At 37.2% G+C, this 27,351-nt stretch overlaps 1 protein-coding gene across 2 annotated transcripts in view; it reads right to left on the reverse strand.

The window, feature by feature from the left end:
* Nucleotides 1-27,351, reverse strand: part of LOC129270990 (titin homolog) — a 40,665-nt gene that overhangs the window by 12,492 nt on the left and 822 nt on the right. Inside the window, exons 1-3 of one of the 2 annotated variants that reach the window (XM_064107007.1) lie at nt 13,463-13,620; nt 4,888-4,972; nt 610-4,162 (exon numbers count right to left, since the gene is read on the reverse strand). In XM_064107007.1, the coding sequence (XP_063963077.1) occupies nt 610-4,162; nt 4,888-4,972; nt 13,463-13,539 (3,715 nt within the window). In that variant the 5' untranslated portion in view covers nt 13,540-13,620. Of the gene's footprint in view, nt 1-609; nt 4,163-4,887; nt 4,973-13,462; nt 13,621-27,351 lie in introns of those variants that run through there. The other variant, XM_064107008.1, reaches the window with a different exon arrangement.

A 27,351-nucleotide genomic window follows, 5' to 3' on the forward strand; every position in this document is an offset into this window, starting at 1 on the left:
TGCACCTGGGGTAACCTTTTTTTTCCACTTAATATAAACCCCTTTTAGTTGTTCAGAAAAAAAAAAGAAAACTTCAATCAATATCCAAACTCCAATATTGAACAAATGTGTATGGCTGCCAGAGGAAGCGGTCGGAACTACATGTATGGTTCTCGAAGCAACGCTGGAATGCGACTATCTTGGTCACATTCGCATCACTGAAGGGACCATAGTTTCACCAAACTTCTGATTGAAGGACGTATACATTTGGTGTATATCTGTCATCAATATAAAATACAAGATAGGAAACGTAACTGAATGAATAATAGTAAGGAATCTTGGTCTCCGAGTGAGAATTTAATAACAAAATTTGATAAAGGTGACTGATCATTGCATGTACGTGCATTCTCATCAAATACATTGATTAAAGCTCCTTCCATCAAGTCATAAATACTTTTTGTACTATTTACAACTCAGGTACTTCTCTTGGCTTGTGAGTTCAGATGTCAGGATTCATGGAATATTTTCCCAATTTCGTGACATTGGTTGGCATTATCTTTGGTCACATGACAGGGTTTAGACCAATCAAATGTTCAGATTATTATAATGATGGATATATAAGGTACTCACCATCAGTGAATCCCCTTGCCAAGTCTTCCTCTAGGTCACTATCTTCGGTTCTACCCTCCTGGGAGGGTGTCCTTGGTCTCTCACCAGATTGGCCAGGCCAAGGTCTTCTTGGATGTTGAGTACTAGATCCTGGTCCTTCCCTGTCTGTTGCTGCTCCTGATCTCTTGTCCTTGGACCCATGCTCTGCAAACTTTGGCGTACTGTAGGTTGCTCTGGTAGGACGCTTTGGATGTGAGGCACTTGATTGTGTTTCTTCCTGCCTTTTCTTCTGCTCCTGCTTCTCCTTCTGTCTCATCTGCTCCAGTTTCTCCTGCTGCTTCCTTTTTTCCTGCATCTCCTCACGCCTTTTCTGTTCATGAGCTTCTTGCTGCTTAACTTTCTCCAGGTGTTCTTTCTTGGCTTTCTCCTGCCTTTTCTTCTCATCCTCCCTTTGTTTTTCTTTCTCCTTTGACAACCAGGAGTTCCTAAGACCCTCTCTAAGTTCTTCGAAGGCACTAGCATCAAAGACTTTTTCTGAAGTGCTTCTTCCATTCTGGGGGGAAGCATTTTGTTGCTCCATTTGAGGAAATGACTTCTTTTCTGCTGATGCAGATCCTGCATTCTGGTTGACACCAGAAGCAGTTGACCTGCTGTTTGAGCTTGATCGAGAACTACTTGGAGATGAAGATCTTCTACTGTAGCATTGTGCTGAACAACCAAAGGGATGGTGGAAACCGTCCATGTGAGAGTCACCACTGCATCTCCTCTCCCCTTTGCCTTCATCTGAAGAACTCTGAGTTCCACTAGAATCCCTCCTCTGGGATTGGTTCTTTGTTGTTTCTTCCACTTTTGGATCTGATGACCTCCTCAAAAGGCCAGTTTTATCATCCTTCTTATAGCTGTACATCCTGGAAGGTCGTGGATCTGCTGGTGAAGTAGGCTGCTTGGGAGGTTCTCCAAGATGCTGGGAAGCTGTAGAATCTGTCTTCATGGCAGAGGCTTTGCTAGCTAATGCATCTTTTGCACTGGATGAAGGCACTGTTTGGACAGGGGGTGGAGGTAGATCTTTGCTTGGGACCGTTCCATTTGCCATTCCTTCATTTGTATTATTTCTCACAGATTCCTTCGGATTGACTGATTCAGTTGGAGAAACATGCAGCTTACTACACTGTTCTGATTCTGCCCTATGAGCAAGATCAGTTCTTTTAGATTGGGAATTCAAACTGTCATTAGAATGGCTATTTTTAGGGATTGTCGATGCCGACATTGGAAGTGTTGACTTTTCTGCTTCCTTGTCCTGTTTCTTTGTTTCTGTTTTGACAGATTTTTGACCTCTAAATATCCTTTTGGGGTCAAAGAATAGATTGCTCTCTTTTGAACTTGCTTTTTCTTGTCCACATGGTATCCCTGAGCTTGGTGAAGGACAGGCATTTGATATACTTGTAGATGAGTTGTCTGTTGTTGGAACTTTGCTACTTTTGCCCGATTTCAATTCATCAGTTTGTTTCAAATTTTTCAATGAGCCATTCCTGTCTGGTTTACAACTTGGTTTTTGATTGTGCACTGGGGTTGAGCCCATTCCCAGATCTCCAACATCTGTCCTGATATTTTTGGATTTACCAACAGCGGAATCTTTCACTTCCCTGGTACAGTCTGAGCTGTTGTTCTTTACTTCTTTGGGAAGAGGTGGTTGAGTAATCTGTTCCTGGATGTTCTCAGTTCCTGCAGACATAGTTCCTTGTCCAATTCCATTGGACACATTCTTATTACCAGAAGAGGGATCATCCACACAAGCACTTGAGACGTTCTTAGCCAATGACGTTGATGACTTATGGTTTATTTTCAAGGTGTTGTTTGCCTTAGTTTTACCACACGAAAGATCGCATGATGTACTATCCTTTGTTCCAAGGTCTTCTTCGACTTGTGCAGATTGGAAAACTTTTGAAGAGGGAGCAGATTTATTGTCACTAGTTGCCCTATCACAATCGTCACGTATACTGCACTCGAGGCAAGATGACTGACTGACTAAAGTACACTTCTCAGATTGCACTTGTTGAGATGAAGATTTCACTGTGTGTGCTTTGGATGCAGAAAGAGAACTTTCTCCAGTGCTGTCTTGTATACATTTGCTTTTTGGTGATTTCTTCTCTGCAGATTTGGACGATTGCACAATATGTTCAGATGACTTGTTTTTGAGAGATTTGGAAGATGACTGTTTTGGGAGTGAACCTGCTACTTTGGTGATCAAGTCTGCCTTTTTATCGACAGGTATACCAGCAGACTGTTCTTGAGTTTTATTCTGGATTGTCTGTCTTGGGGAAGATACACTTTCAGATTTTTCAGCTTGAGCAATGATCCTCCGTTTGTCCCGAGGCAACTTGGGTTTCCGCTTCCCTGGTCTGATCTTGCCATTACTCAGTGCCTTCCTTGACCCTGATCCATTTTTAACACTATTACTCTGCTGCACCTCCTGCACAGTGACTGGATCCGAGAGAGACCTCACTTCTCGACCCCCAATCTGATCTACCAAGTCTGATGAGTCAATGTTAGATGTTGTTTCTTGATGATCACCTGTGGGATCACATCTTTCAGGATCTGGTAAGGGAACATCTGTGGGTGTATGGCTCTCTCCACCGGTTCCTTGAGCACTCACAGAAGGCTGACCAACCAGTGTTTGTTGACTGTCCCCACATGCAGGACCAAATTCTTCAGCCACCTGTGTTACATAGCAAGGGTCTCTAACCTCATCCACTGTACAGGCCTCGATGTATTCATTTGAATCTATGCTACTTTGTGAAGTTAGAGATTCAGGGTCCTTGTCACGGTACTTCTCAAGGAATGACGCAACTACTTTCTCATTACAAGCTTTGGTTTGATCATTGGAATGTGTCCTCTGTTTATGAACACTTTTACCTGGAACAAACTCGTGATAGTTCAACCCTTTCTTCTTCCATTTCCTTCGCTCTTCCCTGCCTTTCATGTCCTCTTCTTGGTTTTTCCTAGCCAATTCATCATCCTGAAGCTCCCATTCATTGACTGCAGGATTCATCATGTTCCCAACCATCTCTGGTCCACCAGGTTGCCAGTACTTTCCCTGGTTCCAATGCCAGTCTGGCAATCCCGAGTTGTTGCCATCGTTTACACCATCGCAAGGTGACCAGGGGTAACCAGGTCTGTTGACTCCACCAACATCACCATGGAAACCAACATCATCATTTCCATGCACCTGCTGGTCATATCCTCCAAAGGGTAGCCCATTCGTTGTTGGAACCCGAGCTTGAGTATTGTGGTATTCTGAAGCTGCAGTGTTCTCCGAAGACCAGTCACTTGCTTTTTTCTGGCGCTGGCCTCCTTCACCTGCACCCGCCATCTCATTGGACTTCATTGACCAGATACTATTAAATGGACCTATAGAGTACGGCTCCTTTGAGTGTTGAGGAGGCATCGCCGAGGGTCTTGAAGAATTCCATTTGTCTGTGGAATGGGATGGGTAAGACAGTCCATTTAGAGTTTGACCAAGACCAGCGGAGTGCATCTGGTGCTGTTGGTATGGTGATGAGGGATACAGAGATTCCTGCAAAATATTAGAAACGTCAGGGAAAAACGGGTTAAAAGTGCATTGGTTAGAAGGAACAACAAATTTGTCTCTAAATTCTATTCAAATTTTTTAACCAACTCAATAGGCTAGCAAGACAAAAGACAACACTAATAATTCTTTTTGCTGCCAATACTCAACATGACCTTCATGTGACGGTGCTTTCAGAAGGTTCCATGAAATTTGCTCCGGCGACAATTGCTACGCTCTAAATTCCACACACTACTCAAATGACCTACTTCAACCCTGTGTTTAACATTATACCCTATTAAACCTAAACCCAACATAAAATCCTACTGCAACCCTAATAAAGCCAGCAGGAGCAAATGTTGTGTCACCTTTCAGAATGAGTTTGATATACTTTTACTGTTCCACTCTCATGATAAATATAAACCAAATTCAGTAATTCAATATAGTGGCTTCATTCAAGTATGAATTAAAGTTGTTGTGCCAGACCAGTTTGAACAGTTTCAGCTCAAAACAAACACAGGTCTTTATCATCTTACAATGCAATTGAACTGTACTTTCACATGTATCTATCTTTGACCAATTCTGAATGCTTGGAATGAATTCATGAAGAATTCAAGGAGCTCAAGCTGAATGATATATGGGTTGAAAATGTGTGATTTAAGTCAAAATGGAGAAATATTATTATTTCATGCAAGATGTAAACAGCATTGTGAACAGATCTTATCAAAACTTACATTTGCAGAGGGTGTGGAAGTGGAATTCCCATTGAAATTCTGTCTGTCACTTGACCCAAACAGATTGGTATAGAGGCTGTCAAAACTGAAAAGTAAAACAAAGACACAAATTTAATAATAAACTTCTTAATTTAATTTAAATCATGAATTATAGATGATAGTTTTACTCTGTGCATGTACATGTATGTAATATACAGGGATATCAAGGTCAATTTTGCATTTAACGGGGGGGGGGGGGGGGGGGGAGGTTCGATTGTTTTGGTTCTCAATGATAAAAAAACAGTCAATCGAAGGAGTAGAAGTGCCCTATCAAAAGATTGACTCGAAAAAATGAAAAAAAAGCCATTTACTCCAAAACAGTCAAACATAGCTATTTTTCGTATAATATACCAGTTGGGGGAGGGCTATATTATCATTCTTTTATTTTCTTGCCTGCGTCAGAATAGGGTTTATTCTGTCAAAGAATACACTTGATGAATATGGTCGACCTGATATACCTAAAATGAAAGACCTACACGTACATGTATATAAATAGCTGCATGAGCACAGGAAGCACATATAAATTGGTATGATGTGATCCAACATGTACAGCATGAAATGCATAGTATGGTTGTACTGTACAATGTGCAGAGTGTCAAATTCAATCTTACTGGATTCATGAAAATGAGCGACAATGTTGACAATTTCCTCCCTGTCAGAGAGCTAGCGTACATGTATGAAGCCCTACTGTACCTATCTAGGCCCAATTACTCTGTACTGCAAATGCAACTGTACCAATTTTAAGGACAAATCAAATTCTTGTTAATTTCTTTTTATTTCCTTGGAAAATGTATCTCTACATGCAGAATAGATGATAAGTCCGTTCCTATATTTTCTTGCATGGATTGAATAAACAACATACAGTTAATCATAAACCCACACGCATTCCACTGTCAATGTCAATGCGCATGCATACACTATCCATGTTTCATAATGTGTACATGTACGATGAACATGTAGGTTTACATACATGTATATATATGCACTTCCTACACATTTCACTGAGGAATGATCAATGTACATGTATACATTCCCTGATTACATTAGAAACTGACCTCCAATGCATGAATGCAATTGATTTTGTAGTGTAGCATATACAGTCAGTCCGCAGCCCGTCCGAAAGTGCTCTATTTTATTCAGCGGTATGCATAGCCGTCCGTGGTTATGCATACGTAATGAGCTGTGAAGACGAACTTTCCGATCGGTGTTTTTTGCTCTTAGAATCGTTTATTCCTCACAAACTTGGTCTCATTTTATAGATAAGGCTTTGAAATTCCTGATCAGTTAAATAAAATGCACATTTAACGTATTTTGAAGACCGATATTTAGCTTAGAAAAAAAGATTTTTTTCAAGAAATATATGTGAATAAACGGAGCGTATTTTTGCATAGAAATCACACTTGCGTCAAATTGATATTATAATCAATGTAAAGCGTAGACATTCTTCTTTACGATTGAAAAAGAATTATGAAATTTTATGATGTAGCAAAGTCAGGAACCACAAAAAACCACGGCAATGTCCAACGCAAAATGATTGGAATTGCAGTAGAATTGCCGACGCGTTCTGATTGGTCAACAGCAGCGCACAGACTTACAACATTTCATATAGCATTAAAAACCCGAAAGTTGTGCGAAAGTGATCTCTGGCGACATGCGTAAGCACATTGTTTTGACGTGTGCAGGGACCCTGGTTCGAACCCGCCGATATATATATATTTTTTTTTGGGGGGGGGTGATGGGGATATATTTTGGATTTTTCTCTAAATCATATTTCTTCCCCGTTCATACCCAACTTTATTCTCTTTTTACTTTCATGTGAATTTCTATTTAGGCCTGTATTATTAAATCGTGGAGCTATTAATAACTCTATGATTAAATCTTACTTCTTCTTAATCACTTTTGATTTTCAATTTCTTGACTACACTTATTTTGGCAGAGGTGGGAAGGGAAGTGAGTTAAAGGTCAAGTGCACATCAACAAAAAATTCTTTGAATAAATAGAGAAATTTCCCTTTTTTAACACAAAACAGTTATATACACAAAACAATGGTATGCAAATAGAGTTGATTATGTCACTCGCATCACATTACTTTCTAAATTTTGGTTGCATTTTATTATATCAATTTTAGCAAATTTGATATAAAAACTCTTCATCGAATCACAAAAGGTTACATTCATGGAAACTACGAACGTTAATCGAGGAATTAAAATCCCTCTCAAAATTTGTCAAAGAAAATGAGAAAATCAAAATAAAATATACATGTCATGAACAAAAAAATACAAACAAAAAATACACAAGAAATTAGAGTGCGTGTGACATAATCAGTTCTGTAATTTGCACATTGACCAAGATGAGCATATAATTGTTTAATAAAATCAGGCAAATTTCTCAATGTCAAAATAGTAATTTTTTAAATTTTGAATCATAGTTTTTATTAAATTTTCTGCAATACTTTATTTTTCTTCAATTCAAATTAATTTTTTTGTGGGGTGGACTTCTCCTTTACTCTTTGCATGGAATGTAGGGAATGCACATTAATATTTATCCACAAACAAAATTGTCTAAACATATGCAAATCAGTAATTGGACACATGTTCACTTTCCTTTCATCCAGGCCACTCCCTCACATCCACCAGGATTACAGTCTTATAACAAAAATGATGAATTAATTATAATACCATCACACCATAGCTCCATGATCACAAAACATTCACAGTGCTTCACAACAAATATTTCACTTCTGTTCATACATGCAATAATTACTGTGAAAACAAAAACAAAGCGTAACCACATTCAAATACCGATTAAAAGGACAAATATATTATACCTTTCGAGAAAATTAAATTGTGAACATACATAAACACTTAACCTTCAGCACATTAGATAAGATTTAACAGAGTTGATTGAGAACAAAATATAATTATGGGGCATTGCAAGAAATTATGTTCAATTGCAAATCAACTACATGTTTGTGTTTAATCAAATGACTTACCCTTGATTTTGGAATGTGTGAATGAGTAGAAAGTTTCTTGCAATGCACCATTAGTAACATTAAAAATGTTCATTGGTTTTAAATTGTGTATTCTTATTTTTGTCAAGCTGTATTCCTGTCCTAGTCAGTATTCTTAGTCCTCCCCAAAACTGTGCTGTAATTTTTTTGTTTCCAATATCGATAAAGATCAATTTTTTGTTTAATTATCGGTTCAAAATTTGCAAACGAAAAATGGCTTTGTCCAAATCAGTCCGACCGTCATGCCGACTGTTATAGTACATGATGGAATCTCCCAGAATGAAGTAGCGAGTAGAGACCAGAGTCAGCAAGTGTGCAGATCTGTGTGTAGAAGAGACAAAAAAAAGAAAGTCTAAATTACTAAATAATCATTCAAAGTACATGTATGAATTATTTTAAATGCAAGTCAAGAGACTAATACTGTCTGTCTGCGACAGCCACAATTTTTTTATTTGAACAAAATGGTTTATAAATCATACATTAGTACCGGACTTTTAAGTTGACTTTAAACTGTTTATAGTCTATAGAGTAGACTGTCTAAGTTAATCATCATATTTTCATTCTTAACCGCAGCCTGGGGCAAAAATCATCATGATGGGACTCAACTTCGACTAATTAAGAAAAAAGGTTAACTTTTTTTCAACATAAATCAAGAAATATCTCAATCTATAAAAACTTGATGGAATTCGGAAACCTGATAATCATTAAATAAAACTTTAGAAGAGATCTACTTATTGAGCTTCGTTTGTATTAAGTCTTAACTACAAAAAAAAACAGGTCCACTGTCCACACTCACATAAATAATGCGAGCCATCTGTCATCAATACAGAAGTTTCAACGTATGGGACCAAAGGCGAAATCCTACCAACCCGCGACGAACGTAATTTTAGCATTATTTCGCGCCATCGTAGAGTGAACGAGAAGGTTACTTCCGGGTAAAACGTGAATTTCTTGATTTTTAGGGTATAAATTTCTCTAAATTAAAAATATAAGGCGAGTTTGCGTCAAATTGGTTCTGACATATTTTGAACAGTGACTTTTCTTCTTCATAAAAAAACCTGATCGAAACAATTTGGTTATGTAGCAAAGTCAGGAACCAAAAGTGAAATTCCGACTACAAAATCGCAGTTAAAATATTACTAAAATAAGCATCAATTAAAGAGGAAAAAATGGTAGGTTGAAAATGTCGAAATATGAAAAATTATATATCAAAATGTAGATGAAGGCCTTGACAATAACTTACCACAATTCGTTTCGACATAAACTGAAGTTAGCGACCAGTACAGAGCTATAACTTCAGCCCCTCCAATTCACTGGGAAAATCAAGCCAAATTGATCGCACGTTTTCCTTCGTAGACCGCTAGAGGGCTGCTGAATAAATCTTCGTGAATATGCTCATTATCGCGCGAGCTGCGGTCTGACTGTATATGGGGAGGGAGAGGCTGTAAAAATTCAAGAGAACACTCTTACTGAATATTATCTACTGGTAAATCATTTCAAAGTGTAAAATTGTTAACCTAAAACCAAATATTCATGAAACTAAAAGTGTTTTAAGTATCATACATGTAGATATTCTTAAAAACACGATTATCCTATCCCAAAGTGGGGACGTCGTGGCGGTAATGACTCTTGTCTTTTAATCAGAGGGTCGTGGGTTCGATCCCAGCGATGGCGTGTTTTCCTTCAGCAAGAAATTTACCCGCATTGTTCAGCACTCAACCCAGGTAAAAGGTGAATGGGTAGGAAGAAATTCTTTGAATGCTGAAGCGACTAGGCAGCCCAGCTAAAGCAGGGCCTGTTAGGAGAACAGTTTTCAGAACTGAAGTGGGTGCGTCATGGTCTAGTGATTCTGACTCTCGCCTTTGAAACAGAGGGTCGTGGGTTCGATCCCAGCGATGGCGTGTTTTCCTTCAGCAAGAAATTTACCCACATTATTTCAGCACTCAACCCAGGTAAGGTGAATGGGTACCGGGTAGGAAGAAATTCCTTGAATGCTGAAGCGACTAGGCAACCCAGCTAAAGCAGGGCCCGTTAGGAGAACAGTTTTCAGAACTGAAGTGGGTGCATCATGGTCTAGTGGTTCTGACCATCGCCTTTGAAACAGAGGGTCGTGGGTTCGATCCCAGCGATGGCGTGTTTTCCTTCAGCAAGAAATTTACCCACATTATTTCAGCACTCAACCCAGGTAAGGTGAATGGGTACCCGGTAGGAAGAAATTCCTTGAATGCTGAAGCGACTAGGCAACCCAGCTAAAGCAGGGCCCGTTAGGAGAACAGTTTTCAGAACTGAAGTGGGTGCATCATGGTCTAGTGGTTCTGACTCTCACCTTTGAAACAGAGGGTCATGGGTTCGATCCCAGCGATGGCATGTTTTCCTTCAGCAAGAAATTTACCCACATTGTTCAGCACTCAACCCAGGTAAGGTGAATGGGTTCCCGGTAGGAAGAAATTTCTTGAATGCTGGAGCAACTAGGCAGCCCAGCTAAAGCCCGGTAATAATAATAGCAGGGCCCGCTAGGAGAACAGTTTTCAGAACTGAAGTGGCTACTTTGGGTACATATACCATTATTATTATTATTACAAGGGCCGCAGAAACACGGGGGCTGGGTGAGCCTTAAAACCAATGTAAATGGATGTGTACCATGCACTGAAAATGCCATGGTTACGCAGAATTAACCAAGATGCTCAACTTTACTGCCCAAAGATAATACAGAATTTTGATCTACATGTATATAGTAGGTGGCAATTAGCCTGGGGGGGGGGGGCACTCAAATTATATTTTGATGGGGGTGTGCCTCACGAAACCCTGAAATGGGGGTCTAAGGAACTTATTGCAAGGGTAAAATACGGGTCTTGGGAACTATATATACCAGGCGGTGTGAAAAACAGGGTATACGGGATCGCGGTACTGTAGGTACTGTGCATGTGCATGTATTATTTGGGCGCTAGCTATACATGGAGCTGCTAGCGGCTTCTGATGGAGGAAGTTGTGAAGCTGTGCGTGCAGATCTTGCATGCGGTGCTCGCGCTGGACAATTTTGGCAGGGCTGGGGAACGGAGATGTTTCGTTACTGGGGTCTTGCGAGAGGGGCGGTGCAGCTTCTGAATGGAACTTTTGTCATTCAGAGTATCTAGAGAACTGAAAATTAGGTCTGAAAATTGAAAAAGGGGGTCGTCAAAGCGGCACGTCCCTGTACCATCAATATATGTGAATGCCCCTGCCGCCCCCCCAGGCAATTAGTAAGAATTCCGACCTATTTTCTGTAGAAGCTGATTTTTATCCCCTTTGTTTTTGTTTATCCCCTTAGGCCTATGTCTACATGTATGGGGTGCTGAATATGAATCTGCTTGTTAACAAATGGGCAATTCCATAGGTTGGTGGACATGAGCTCAATAGGCGGTGCTGCACCATCCCGAGTTTGCTCAATCTCGAGATTTTAGCCCGATCGGCCCACTTCGCGATTAATCTCGAGATTCAAGAAACCCCGTCTCCACCATCGCAAGAAGAGCGATTCCTGCTCGAGCGAGGCAACAAGACCGATATTACGAGCATGCGCACTTTCGGATCTTGGAGTTTCAACGGCCCGCGCTTTTGAATAACTTTTCCGCGATATGCAAGCAATGTACTCCTTTCACTAGCACTTTCGCCGAATTCGACCGGTGTTATGCAACAATCCTCTCAGCTCAGCGAGTGAAGAAGTGATGTATTCTTCGTTAAATATGATGGCGGAGTAGGAGGCAACGACAGAGAGAGAGAGAGAGGGAGAGAAGGAGGAAAGAAATGCTATTTGCTCACATTTTGCGAAGGAATAAGACAACACTGCTGTCAGTGTTGTTATTGAATATGACCATCGTCGATGAGCGCCTCCCCCTTCGGTCTGGTCTCTCCCAAAATCCATTCACTGGTGGGACACCATCGTTGCTGATTAGGCAATTGATGAACGCTATTCGCGATAATATCTATTCGCATGTATAAAGTTGACTTTCCCACGTGTTTATGTTTTGACCAAGGCGGAAGTGGAACGTGAATTGCATTATGGACTGACGTCATGAATAAATTACCCCGAGTCAAATCTCGAGTGCGTCTGCACCGACGAATTAGCGGGATAATTCGTAAAATAGCGCGCTATTTTGCAAATAAACCCGAGTTGACTTGGGATTGCAATCTCGGGATTAATCCTACGAACTAGCGCGATAATTGCGTCTCCACCGCAAACTATCTCGAGATTTTTCAGATCGGGATAATTTGCCGGATCAGAAATAGCGCGCTAATTTGAAAACTCGGGATGGTGCAGACGGCCCTAATGTGTCTTTGTACATATAGCCCATCTGAACTGTAACATGAGTAACCACATTATCTGCACCCCTAGTAAAAACCCTGTGTTCTTTATTTTTTGAATTATATACAAATTTGTCTCCTTAATATACTTCTTTGAAATGGATATAATCAACTTTCATAAAAGCCTTTTATGAGGACACTTTTCGCTTATGTCCACTTTTCATTTTATGCATGTCCAAATCATGTAACATGAGTAACCGACACATTTCAAAGATTTGCCTGGAGCATAATGAAATTTCCCAAGTTTTGTTTTTATACAAAGGATAGTCAGACTGCATACTATGTTGTGATAAAGAGATGTTTAGTTCCTATCAATAATAATGGAGTTACAGCTCCAAGTATGAGTCAAGGTGTCTCCAAATGTAACGTGGGTAACCGTGGAATAGCCCAAATGTATAAATGCTGTCAAGATTTAGCCTTTGCCATGGCACATGATGAATTTCTTAAAAGTAACAAATATTCCTCAGCTTATGGTAGATAAACATAGTATAAATAACTCAATTGATCAATTTCAAGCTTCCAATTAAAAACAAATGCAAAAAATTTACATGTAGATATTCAAGGTCATCAAAATAGTTCCAACTGTGCCGTTGCCATGGTAACAACCGAAGACAGCATTTATGAATTTGGCAACAGCAGATTCATGTTCCGCACTCTGAAAATAGGGGAAGTAGCACAGAAATTATAATTCTACAGAAAGCTTTTTGTATCAAGTTTAGAATTAGGACGAGTAGCTGTGTACTAACGCATAAATGACATTGCAAATTTGTTTGTAATTGTATCATTTAAACACTTGATTAAAAAGAAGCACACAAACACGTGTACATACAATGCAGATCACCAACTACATGTACATGTAGTATGGATCTGCCCTCCACCTTTACCAACTAAACATTTCAAATTACACAGGTTGCATAGCCATAGTTCTAAAAAGGGAAGCGAGTAATGTATCCAAGTAGTTTTACTCCCGACTTTGCACTTTATTACAAAGTGAGGGAAGGCAAATACAGATGTTTACCTTTGCGGTTAACACTGTGCGCTATTATTTTATCATCAATCTGTTTCTTCAACAATTGATGCTGATAAAAAATAAATGTATCCGAGCATTTGCCTACAAAACTACAGTAAGACAAAAATCAGACAAAATTAATATACATGTATAAAGTAAAATGGTTGCACGACACAGACCTCTGTAAACACTGCGTCTCTGTATCCCCATCATGACTCCCACATGATCTCTCACGTCTTCTACCATTGCGTTGCATCTTGAGAAATAATTGTGAAGTCTCAAGAGTAGACACACAAACTCTAGAAGTACCAAAGTAAGCCACATGTACATAACGAGCAATGGGGAATCCCCAGACTGGACAGAATGCAGAAAGCTCAAATCAATTTCGCAAGACACAAATCAGGTATGACTACAGCATGCAATCTCGTCTGCATTTTCCCACCAACTCGCACAATGTTTTGAAACCACTGCATTTTGCAATTCTTTCACCTAGGGGACACCAAAATCAGTGTACTATTATTAAAGGACAAGACCATCCCAAGAAAAAGTTGATTTGAATAAAAAGAGAAATATCTAACATGCATAACACTGAATATTTCATCGACATCGGACATAAAACAAGAGAGTTACGACATTTTAAAGTTTCGCTTATTTTTCACAAATCAGTTATGTGCACGACTCAGTCATATGCAAACGAAAGAGTTAAAGGGGAATCCAGCCTTGGCCATAAAATGTCGTGTTGGGAAGGAGAACAATAAATTAAACAGAATTGTGAAAGTTTGAAAGAAATCGAACAAGCAATAAGAAAGTTATAGCTGCTTTAAAATTGAGATCACCAATACTATGTAGATTTCAAATTGGCAACTGGGTAAGTAAATTATGACAAGGGGCAAGGACAACTTTCCCATAGGCCATGTACTTTATTATCAGGGATTTGTGGTTATCTCCTATAAAGTACCCATTCCCCTGGGGCAGTAATCTAAATATAACACAGGTAGTATATTGTTTCATGAAAGAAAAATATTATTTGAAATAAACCTTTTGGGAAAAATGACATTTTAGCCATAATATGTATTCAGTACATGGAAGAGTAGTCCTTGCCTTACATGTACATCACTACATGACATCCCATATGCGGCCAATTTGAAGTCTCCATGGGTATAGTGATTACCAATATTTACAACTTTTAAAAATTCATAACTTTCTTGTTGTTTGTCCAATATTGTTCAAACTTTCTTTTGCTTATAAAATTAAGTTTTTCTTTGGGTTGGATTCCCCTTTAATGATGGCCCTCACTAATTTCTTTTGCTTTTTATTGTTTGCATTGTACAATAATTCAATTTTTACAAATATGACAATATTGACAATCTTGAATTAACCACATAACGATAAACAATATTTATTCCACATTTTCAGGAAGGAATAAAATTTCATTCACATGACAATGAAAAAATAAAATATTTCATAGAATAAAATACAAAAGAATTTAGTGAGTTGATGTCATCAGTTCCCTTGTTTGCAAACCAACCAGGATGTGCAAGGCCATGCGTTTTGAGTTGGTCACATTTCTGTTGCAACTCAAATTTACCCCCAAAATCGCACCGTCTTTAAAGGACAAGTCCACCCCAGCAAAAAAGTTGATTTGAATAAAAAGAGAAAAATCCAACAAACATAACACTGGAACTTTCATAAAAATCGGATGTAAAATAAGAAAGTTATGACATTTTAAAGTTTCGCTTTTAATAATTTCACAAAATATTTATATGCACATCTGAGTCGGTATGCAAATGAGGAGACTGATGACGTCATCCACTCACTATTTCTTTTGTATTTTATTATGTGAAATATGAAATATTCTAATTTTCTCCCCATTGTCAAGGGAAACAAATATTAATTCCTCCCTGAACATGTGGAATTAGCATTGTTTAATATTATATGGTTTAGTCAAGTTGATCCTTATTGTCAAATCTGTAGAAAAAAAATGAAATATAGTATAATTCAAACAATAAAAAACAAAAGAAATAGTGAGTGAGGGACATCATCGACTGTCTCATTTGCATGTCAATGGGTTGTGCATATCACTGTTTTGTGAAAAATAAACGAAACTTTCAAATGTAATAACTTTCTTATTTTACATCCGATTTTGATGAAATTTTCAGCGTTATTCTAGTTTGATTTTTCTCTATATATTCAAATCTGCATTTTTCTGGGATGGAATTAACCTTTAACTTAATATATTTCTTATGTTTCACATCCTATACCCTTAAAAGTATATTCTGAAAGGAAATTGTCTGAGCCTCTGAGGAATTAAAAAATGCAATCAGAAAAGGCATAGGGTAATGTCATAAGTTAAAGATCAAAATATGTGGAAAACTGTGAAAAAATTTACTTCCCAGGAAAACTGTACACCCTATAGGAAAATAACATGCATATTTCAACTCTTCAAATTGAGACCTTTCCAATTACTGTAAAAGTGGAAATTTTCGCGGCAAGATCGGCGAGCGCGAATTTATGAGCATCTATTTTAATGCAAGTTTTGAACCGCGGTTCAATTGCGTGTATCGTCTTGGCAAAGAGATTGCATAATTTTACCTATAGAGGGCGGCATCTAAGCAAGCAAGCTTGAGCTCCAAAATCATATGCATCGCGAGAATTTGTTCCAAAGCAGTGCGATCATTTTTTTAACAGTCGCAGATCGGTATTTAAATTATGATTTTGGTTGAAATATAAATTGCTTTTGCTGTTTGATTAGTGAGTGTTTATAGTTCTGTTTAGATTTTAAGAAGATGTTGGGTCAATCGCCCATGTTTGTTAATTGATCCCATGCACTTTGAATAGCCGTAATCCCCCCGGTCCTTACCCGATGCTCGGCCGTCCATACCAGGCCAGCAGCGCCTCCGTTTTGCCTTCCCCGATGTCCGCCCCACAAAGAAAAGTTGCGCTATATGTCACAAAAGCTCATGATTGGATCAAAACAATGCTGAATTATGCTGCTTTAGAGCTAGAATTATGATCAGAAAATACAATTTTGTTGCTGAAATGTTAATTAAAACCATTCACAGATGGGCGAGAAGTGACTTTGTGATTATGGAGTGTGCAGTGCGAATTCAAGAACCCGTGAATATGTTTTGAAGCTGCCAAGCGCCAAAAATTAATCCCGCGAAAATAACGGCGTTTACAGTATATATTACTTGTTTGGGATAACTCTTACTAAAATAAATTTGTGCAATCATCTTTTGAAACAAAATTTCATGACATTTTTTTTTGAAAAATATGTACATGTAACCTTGCCTGATTTCCCACAAAAATTACACATCAAAGTCATCACTGTCAGACTGTTAAACTTGATACCATGAGGTCATACTTAAAGGTCAAGTCCACCCCAGAAAAATATTGATTTGAATAAATAGACAAAAATCAAACTAGTACAACGCTGAAAATTTCTTTAAAATCGGATGTAAAATAAGAAAGTTATGACATTTTAAAGTTTTGCTTATTTTTCGCAAAACAGTGATATACACAACTCGGTGACATGCAAATGAGACAGTCGATGATGTCCCTCACTCACTATTTCTTTTGTTTTTTATTGTTTGAATTATACAATTTTTCATATTTTACAGATTTGACAATAAGTGCCAACTTGACTGAACCATATAGTATTAAACAATGCTAATTCCACATGTTCAGGGAGGAATTAATGATTGTTGTTTCACTAGGCAATGAGAAAATTAGTATATTTCATATAATAAAATGCAAAAGAAATAGTGAGTGGATGACGTCATCAGTCTCCTCATTTGCATACCGACCAGGAAGTGCATATAACTATTTTGTGAAATTAAGTGAAACTTAAAAATGTCATAACTCTCTTTAATATTTTACATCCGATTTTGATGAAATTTTCAGTGTTATCCTTGTTGGATTTTTCTCTTTTTATTCAAATCATCTTTTAGGGTGGACTTGTCCTTTAACAACAGATTGATTTCTCTCTCAAGTCTTTAATTAGTCTGTGCTTTTCTTTTCAAAATGTTTGCGATTCTAAAGTGTATTGTGTAAGTTAACCCACAACTATATTTTTCTCTCCTCATTTTTTTCCACATCTGACAGCCACAATACATTTCAAATCGTGTGAACTTCATGATTTACATTTATAAACTAATTATACTAATTAGCTTAATTAGTACCGTATTCTTCAAACTTAAAATTTGAATCACTTTTAATTAAAGAATAAGCCAATGAACCCAAAACTCTTACATAATAGTGTACTGTGATATTCAATATTAAGTTTCTAATAAAAATTCATGCTACACTCTTCTACCACCATGCAAAAATGGCCAATTGATATTATATAATTCCTAATTAGTGGTAAACAAAGTAACCTTAGGTTTTTTTTTCATTTAAAGACCCTGACCGGTGTAAAAACAATCATATATCAAAATAAAGGTAATGATTCATACAATACAAATATACCAAAAATATTACATATATCTCCATCCAATAGTTAAAAATATTAAATAAAAATCAAAGAAACTGCTCCTCCAAGGTACGCTCCGATTGAGCACCCCCACGTCGCCTGGAAATGATGACGTCACGTTGTGTCAGGAGGGTTGTGATTCCATACGTTTGTGTACAAAAGCATTGGGTATTTTCTTTCATTTCCATGTTATGAATCCATTTTTTTTTTGTTTTCAGATGAAAATGGCACTCAAAATTATTCACTGTTCAAATTGTTGTAAACCTACAACTATTCACTATCTTTTTTGTGATTTCTTTGATTGGCTCTTATTGGGCCTAAATTGCTATGTCAGGAAAAGTTGTTGTACATAATCTAAATGCAGATATAATTGAAATCTGCGCCAAATAAGCAGGAAATAAAATATGGCAAAAATTAGTTCAAAACTGTAGATTTCATAAATTCAAGCTTGTGGGTAAAAATATATGTGATATCCCTCTGTGATAGAAGTTAAGAGAATGAAATGCGTTATCTGGAAAGCAAAAAAAATCACCCAGTTTTTCTGTGTACAAACCTATGGAATCACGACGCTTCTTACACAACGTGACGTCACGGTCTCGAGGCAGGTGAAAAGCACAATAAACCCTATTTTCTAAGCGGGGTTCGAAGCCCGATAATTGGAATATTCTTAAGCAAAATACTCAGCTGGGAAGCGGTGAAAATGCATAAAGCATACCTTGCTGTATTAAGTAGCTTATAAGCTTTCGATTGGTATATAATTTATCAATTTAATTTTCGGGTCCGGTCTGGATCTTTAAGTAATTAGTATAGGCTAAAGATTCCCTTTCACATGATACCAAATATGCCCATGTAGCACATGTCTTTAAAGTTTTAAACCATTAATCATTTCTGTGCTTGTCGCACAAAAAAAAAAAAACACATGGCCGCATATAACTTTCGTGATGATTGAGTGAAACTATAAAATGTCATATTAAACTTTGATATTTTACATCCAATTTTGATGAAATTTTCAGTGTAAAGCCTATGACAACGGAATGTTCATTATGGATGGAATACTTGTGAAAGACGGGAGATGATAAAGCACTGTGAAAAGGGTCTCTTTGATATATAAAATACATGTGATATGAAAAAAGTAATTATAATCTGTTTTATCTTGCTAAATTTTAACTTTCATACCTTTTAATTATCATAAAGGATCATGTACGAGGTGGTAAAAAGAAAAAAAAAAAGAAAAAAAAAATCATCTTGTTCACCCCAGGACTCAAACCTGCGCCCCTGAGAACGCAAGTCAAGTGCGTTATCCATTGAACCACGATATTCCCCATAGAGATTACACGTAAGCAAATTTGAGAATTGCAAATCCAATTTTGCAAGCAAAAAACGGGCATGATCCCGGCATCTGATCAAAAATTCCGAAAGCTTCCGAAAGCTAAGAATCTCAGCTACAACATACTAAAAGTTCAGGGAAAACTGACAAGAAAAAATGGAGATATGGCTCACGAAATACAGGAATGTAGAATCTAGTTTTGAGAAAAAGTCATGTCCCATATGGATTACACGCAAAATGAGGAAAAATGACATGCCTCTTTTCATCGCTGTTTTACGCCATGATGCGTTTCTCAAAATGAAAATTCATGTTAACTCAGGAGAAAGAGTACATTCTAAACTACAACATATCAAAATCTGGGCGAAAGACAATCAACATTTACGGAGTTATTATCAAATTTGCATAAATTTCATGACGTCATTTTCGAAAAAAATGAAATTTTCAGTTTAGGCGCAATTTTGATGATGTCATGATCAAATTGAGGGACAATGATGACATGAAATCAAATCTACAACTCATACTCTATCGATATATGAAAAAAAAAATTGGGGTCAACTGACTATTTAAAGAGCTACAGAGAATTTTCAATAGGCAGGTTTTTGCCCGTATATGGCCTGTAGTGAGAGCTCGCGCGCACACGTGCTGCAAACTTTAACGGGTGTTAATTTCGTTATTAATGGTTGTAGAAGGTTGATCAAGCTATCAAATTGCTCAGAATTATATTATCAATGCAATGGTATTAAAAAAAAGGTGTTTCTGCGTTGCGTTAAGGAGTTACGCGCGGAAACGCGCGCGCGCAAAATTTTGAAATGCTTAAAGTGACCTGAAACGTACCCAAAAATTTTTATAGGCCATTCGGATAATTTTTTTGGCTTTGACGCGCGCGTCATGACCTTTACATGACCTTTGATGACCATGACAGATGGACTTTGACGTAAATATTATTTGATGTGAATATGGTTGATTATTGTTGATCCGTTATGTTGATATGATCAAATTGAGAATTTTACAAAATGGCGCGTAGATGACGTCATCATGACCAGATGACCTTGACAAGCTTAGTATGCCGTCTCTATGATAGACTCTATATATGACAGAAAAATCAGCCAAATTGATTCAGCCAATTCGGAAAAAAGTTGGCGACAAACATAGGTGTTAAAATAAATAAATAAATAATAAAGAAAATTGTGACGAAATTAAGAGGTGATCTGTCATAGACAGACCACCTAATAATACTAATAGGCATTTATATAGCACCATCTATCTGGAAATAATCTGAGGTATATTTAGAAAATAACAATTTTGCTCGAGCTGCCTTCCAGCCCTCAGTGCATTCAAGGAATGATTCCTGCCAGGTACCAATTCATCTCACCCGGGTTGAGTGCAGCACAAAGCGGGTAAATTTCTTGCTGAGGGAAAACACATCATAGCCGGGAAACTTTTTCTCTTCAGTTTTGAAATGGCATTGCCATTTTATGCATGATTGCATGTAGCAAGATTACTTACTGGCAGGGTGATTATCTAAATGTAAAATGTTTTAAGTACCGTACTATGAAAGAACTGAAAAAGAAATTAGATCAACAAAATTCTTGATATTTTGTCACACCCCTTGGACCTACATTGTACTATCAATAACTTTTTATCAGTAGCAACCAAGGGCATGTTTCAGGGAATTAGTATCAATGTAACATGTCTTTAGACCCCCTTTTTCAGCCTCAATTTCCATTTATAGATAGCATCACCAATTCAGAAAGCCAAAGAAATCCCTATTTTTTCCTGTTGCAGAGACCCTCAAATTTGTGATATATCGTTCCAGTGCACGCTGATCATGAACTAATCAGCCGGTAGGAGCAGCGAGCTCGATTGGTGCAGATCCATAGCGCTGGGCCACCAAAGCACCCTGCGCCCGATATTAATCTAGCAAACGCACGCTTTATGAACATAGCCGCTAGGGCCTACCAATGACGCCTACATCCTACAATCAATTATGAGGCTGTTCTCACTCAGTTCCTTAAACTAGTTTAGTGGAAACTAGTTTAGTGGAAACTAGTTTAACGCTAAGTGAGAACGGTCGAAGCGCTCTTGGAAGCGCTCTTCCAAACCAGTTTGGAAGACCACCTCGCGATGTAGTTTTCAAGATCGCTTCGCATCGGAAAAGTGGTTTTAGCGTAAGTGAGGACACAACCGTTCTTCGGGAAGCGATCTTCGCACATTTTGAGCGCGCTACTCCACACGACAGGTGTAGAATGCCTATGCTGCGGTTTCGAATTTCGCGCGAAACGTGTCTCCCCACTGAGAGCGTTTCCATAGCAACAAGAGCGCTATATGTGAAGTGATTTTGAAAACCACTTTCGTGTGATCAAGTGAGAACGCTAGCAAAGCGATCTTCCAAACTGGCTTTCTGAACCGGTTCCCAGTAAACTAGTTTTAGGAACGTAGTGAGAACAGCCTCTATGACTATGAGTTCCGGAGACCCCCTTTTTTGATGTGGTCGACCAAAGCATTGCATTTTTAGCAATCGTTGATCCAAAATAAAAGCCTTTCCGGAGACCCCAGTTTTAAGACCAGGATTTAGTTCCAGAGCCCAAGCCTGACCCCTGACTTTGGCACGTGCGGCACATAGGTATCATGTTCGAGTACCCCCCCCCCCCCCCCCCCCCACCGGGATTCAGTTTCACTCAGCTCAGTCGTTTTGTCTCGGTCAGATTAATCACCAACTGCATATTTAGACTAAAAATAAAAGTTAAAAAGTAGTGCCAACAATCACTTAACATTCTACATGATGTCCCCCAAATTCCATAGGCACAGTCCTTTCATGTTTCATGCATTTTTCTCAATATAATTCAACTTGGGGGAACCAGAATGCAGCAACAGCACTGAATGAATGTCAATACCGGAACGGTACACAGTCCACACACACCAATTAGGCCTGCATGCATGCGCTCAGTTCTTACCCGGGAGGCACAGTCGACATGTTCGAGGCAGCTGATGAGGGATTCTTGTTAGATTTCGGATTAGCTCTGTATCTTTCCATCCTCAACAAAACCTCTCAGGTTCTAAAACAAACTCTATTAATTTATTTTCATCTTTAAAAACATATATCCGTCTCTGAAAAGTAAGGCCAAACAGTCAGACAAGCAGATCATGATCACAGTTCGCACAGGATATATGGAAATAATCGTGAACGTTAATAAATATTATTTCAGACGTTTTTGTGAATTAATTTGTAAAGAGTCATACAAAATCATATTTATGATACGTAGTACGGTTTTATATTGAATTATTTTCGTAGATCAGGTTTTGAAGGAATTTATATTTTTCTTTTGATTAAATATAATTAAAATGATACGTCGATTTGTTGCAAATCATGATATCACCAGCTTGAAATTTAGACTACAATTGCACTTGCAGAATTATTATGGAAATCTATACAGAAAATATATTTTCATGGATATAATTCAGAAATAGGGTCTATTTTATCATATTTCATATGATTTTGAGCAAAATATCAATTATGATTAATTTCTAAACAAAATTGTATTAACAAGAAGAGGTTATTATCGATTATCAATCAAAAATAGCATGCTAATTAACTTTAGGACTGGGGCACATGCCGCGGGGGCACATGGGCGGGCATATAGGTTTGCAAATGATTGCCGTCGGGAAGCAGATTTTCATGATTTTCAAAACTTGAAGTAATAAATCTATAGTTGCATAGTTATGAATTACTTCCCTCTGGAAAATATATCACATAGGCTTATATACTTGAGTCAACCATTAATTGTGTTTCATATGATACTGAAAGATCAAATAATTGCTTCATATGAACTGTAGTTATACCATCTCTCAATATAGCTTGGGATATATAAGCATTTAAGAATTAGTAACGAAAGAAAGAAAGACAGAATTAAGAAAGAAAGAAAGAATTAAGAAAGAAAGAAGAGAGAAAGAAAGATCGAAAGAAAGAAATAGAAATAAAAGAAGAAAGAAAGGAATTTAGCAATGATTATATACTGATGCAGAGAGTAGCTAGGGGTAAGAGTAGGCTAAAGGTAATTAGATGAAGAGAATTAAGAGGAAGAGTGAAATAATATAGGGTGAATCAGAAAAAGAAGGGAAAGACAAAAAAATGGTAAATCAATGATTTTGCCCATATTATCATTGTCAGTCATCATTATCATCATAATCATCAATATTTGTACAGACCTCTTCTGCTAACCACTGATGCACATACAAGTCAATATTTTTTTTCTTGAAAAGCTTCATAATAAATCATCATCATCATCCTCATCACCATCATATTCACCATAATCATCATTCTTCATCTCACCATCACTATCATTAATTAATAGCAATTAATTGATACCCAGTACTGTTGCTTATATATGGAAGTGAAAATTTGTTCGAAACCTATGAAACCTGAGGTGTTACATTACACACATTAATTCGATTGGGGGCTACTTTTAACAAAACCTCAACCAAAACTATGAATTTTTCATGAACATGCATAGGATCAATCTTAAATTTAACAAAGAAAAATATACACATACCTCCACTAATTTCTCTACCTTTGTCTGGCATTGCAAACAAACAAACAAGTAAATGTTTATATCAGGAAAGGATCTATTAAATGGCAACCAGGCCAAGGTCCTCTTAGGATAATACCGATGCCTTATTTGATCAACATTTATTCCCCTAATTGGCAATATTGTATCTACTTTTTTTCCTAGCCTTTTTTTTATTAGGAATTACTCAATATCAATTGAGAATATATTTAGAAATTGGGAGTTTGCCAGTTTCAGGGGTATAGGGGTTGGGGGGGGGGGGGGCTGGCAATTCAAACATTTCTATTGCAAAGTTTGATTTTCTATTCAACACTTTCTACCAGAGAAAAAAAAGATATCGATGAATTTATATGGGCAATACTAAGTGTAGGCTTGTTTTGATTCTTTGGTGTGAATTATCCTGTATGACTGTTATATATATAATGCTGCATGAAAATTATTTATTGGGTCAGCTCACAAAACATGGTCATTATGTTCTGGATGGGAATTGGATTTAAAGGAGAATGAAACTCTTGGAGCAAGTTAGCTTTTGTGAAAGCAGAAAAATCAAAGAATAAGATCAACAAAAGTTTGAGTAAAATAGGACTAGCAATAAAAGAGTTATGAGCATTTGAATGTCGAGATCACTAATGCTATGGAGATCTTCCTATTGGCAATGCGACCAAGATCTGTGATGTCACACACGTACAACTCTCCCATTTGGACACTGAAAATATACCCCAAAACATCTCTTTTTGCTCATTCTAATCATATGACAAACGATTCATCAATGATATAATGTTGTGAAACCTCTGTACTTGTCATCTCATAAAGAGAACACCTCACCTTGTGATAGACTCTATAAAAGTGAGAATATAAGTGAAATAAGTACTAAAGTAATGAGGGAGTTGTACGTGTGTGATATCACAGATCTTGGTCGCATTGCCGATGGGAGGATCTACATGGCACTAGTGATCTCAATATTCAAGTGCTCATAACTTTCTTATTATTCATTCAATCTTCCTCAAACTTTCAACAATGTGTTTCTTTGATTTTTCTCTTTGATATGGATTCAGCTGGTTTCAAGGGTTTCATTCTCCTTTAAACTCCAGGGGTGGGATTCCAATAGCCATGATTCAGTTAAACCTGAGCTTAGAACTCACATTTATGGAGTGCCAGTTGCCAACCCATTCATCAGTAATTTTTTTTTATCCTGCTTCAAAAAGTTATCAAAGAAATAACTGAGTTGTGAAATAGGAAAATATTATGAATTTCAATGAAGTAATTCGTACATAATAATTTTCAGGAATATGGAACAAATAATACAAAAGTCTAGCATTCTATAAAAGTGTGGTTTAAAATTCTAGTTTGGAATAGCTTAAACCGAGATTTAATTATCAGTATGCCATCCAAGGTGTTAAGAGTTTTATATACTATCCAAGGTTCTAAATAGGTTCATTATTGCGGACTGAAATAATCGCTAGAGGGTATTCATAGCGGATCAGTACCCACCTATTGTTCCCGCGTTCGCACGTACGGTCCTGGGGATTGGTATAAATACACTTCGTTATCAGATAATTTTCGTCACTTGATAAAGAGTTGCAGCGGCACTCGAAAGCTCGTGAACTTGTAAGCTAGTGAACACTTTTTGCGAGAGTGATCACGAATTTCCTAGAAAGCTAGTGAACACTTTTTGCGAGAGTGATTACGAATTTCCTTGTTGACCATAGTAGATTGCGAGACAAATGAATACCCTCTAGCGACTATCCAAGGTGTTTAGAGTTTTGTATACCATCCCAGGTGTTTAGAGTTTTGTATACCATCCAAGGTGTTTAGAATTCTGTATACCATCCAAGGTGTTTAGAGTTTTGTATACCATCCAAGGTGTTTAGAATTCTGTATACCATCCAAGGTTTAGAGTTTTGTATACCATCCAAGGTGTTTAGAGTTTTGTATACCATCCAAGGTGTTTAGAGTTTTGTATACTTATTTTTTAGAGTTTTGTAGGCCTATAATCTTGTTGTATAATTCATTGGTTGTAATATTCAATAATTTGTATTTATGTTAATGGTTTATGTCCATGTATTTTCTGTAAAATTTATGTTTTCATCTTTCGAGTTGTATGTTGCTTTTTATTGTAAATAAAACTTGAATTGAATTGGAAAAAAATACATGTCCTTGATTACCTGGGATATTGGAATGTAAGAATGAAGACTAACTTTTCGTTATAATTTTATTTTCAATAGCCATATTTATTGCATTATAGTGATACATAAGGAAATTCAAGATACTTTATATAAATACATAATGATGTAAGAGAGAATCAATTACAATGAAAGCGACATTCATGTCTCAGTTTACTTGAGTTGTAGAAGAGTTAAAAACAATGCAGAATTGAACACCTCGAGCACATATATGACAAGTCAAGATTAAATCATTTCCTCATACGAAGCTCTGATTTTCAGCAAGTCCTCATTTGAATATTCCACATAGCTGGATTATAATTTTTATGTTCTTTGTTTATTATCTTACTTTCCGTGATAATCTCTGACTTGTAGACAGAATGTTCTAAAAGCCACATAAGATTTTGAACCTATGATGTATGTCAATGCAATGCATTGTACTACGGACACCTCATTTGTCAATTAAGTCCTGTGTATATATTATTTCTGAAGGAAAATAGTACAGTACAAGAATTGAAATGGTGCACTCATCGGCAAAATAATGTAGTCCATACACTCTTCATATAGCCACAGCTTAATTTGAAACAAATATCATGTCACCCATGAAATAACTTCCTTTGATGAGGGCAATGACAAACTAATATCCTGTGACGAGTGATTTACTGGTCAAATTTTAATGATTAACCTCTCTAGATTAATACACTAAAGTTATGTTTTTTCTCATCAGAAAAGATGGGAACTTATGCTTTATGCTGCAGTCACATTTCCCCTATGGTGTCCATGATGTCCACACTCTGCCAGGAAAACAGCTGTTATTACAGATTTCTATGCAATCCACATACAGAAATTGGTACAAAAATGATACCTTACGGTCATCATAAGTTAAATGTGACTGCGTCATTAAAGAGGAGCACATGTCCATTTAAGAGGGGAAAAAAAAGGTTGTTGTTGCCAAGTAAAGATTAAACCATCAATAATGATATGCAATACATATACATGTATATCTATACATGATTTAAGCACACGTTTTGTCGATAAATAATAGTATTAAAGAGTTAAGGAAGAAAATTATTAAGATCACTTTGATTGAATGATTTATTACATGTCCATGTATATGGATATAAAACATGGACTACATGAGTGAATCTCACACAATATGAACATAATTTATTTTACAATTAACTACAAAGTTGATTGTCTGGCCAACACAGAACTCCAGAGGGGGAAAAAAGAGGACAAAATGGGTTCAGAAATGCACTTTTATATACCAACAACAGCTACATGGGATTGTTTGCGCATACGTGTATGTATTGGTTCCATGTCATCTGCTCCGACGACAATTGCTCCGCTGTAAATTCTACACACCAATGGAATGACCAACTTAAACCCTTGATTTAGCATTATACCCTATCCTTAAAGGAGAATGAAACTCTTGGAGCAAGTTAGCTTTTGTGAAAGCAGAAAAATCAAAGAATAAGATCAACAAAAGTTTGAGTAAAATAGGACTAGCAATAGAAGAGTTATGAGCATTTGAATGTTGAGA

The sequence above is a fragment of the Lytechinus pictus genome, chromosome 11 (genome assembly GCF_037042905.1).
Source record: "Lytechinus pictus isolate F3 Inbred chromosome 11, Lp3.0, whole genome shotgun sequence".
Taxonomy (NCBI): domain Eukaryota; kingdom Metazoa; phylum Echinodermata; class Echinoidea; order Temnopleuroida; family Toxopneustidae; genus Lytechinus; species Lytechinus pictus.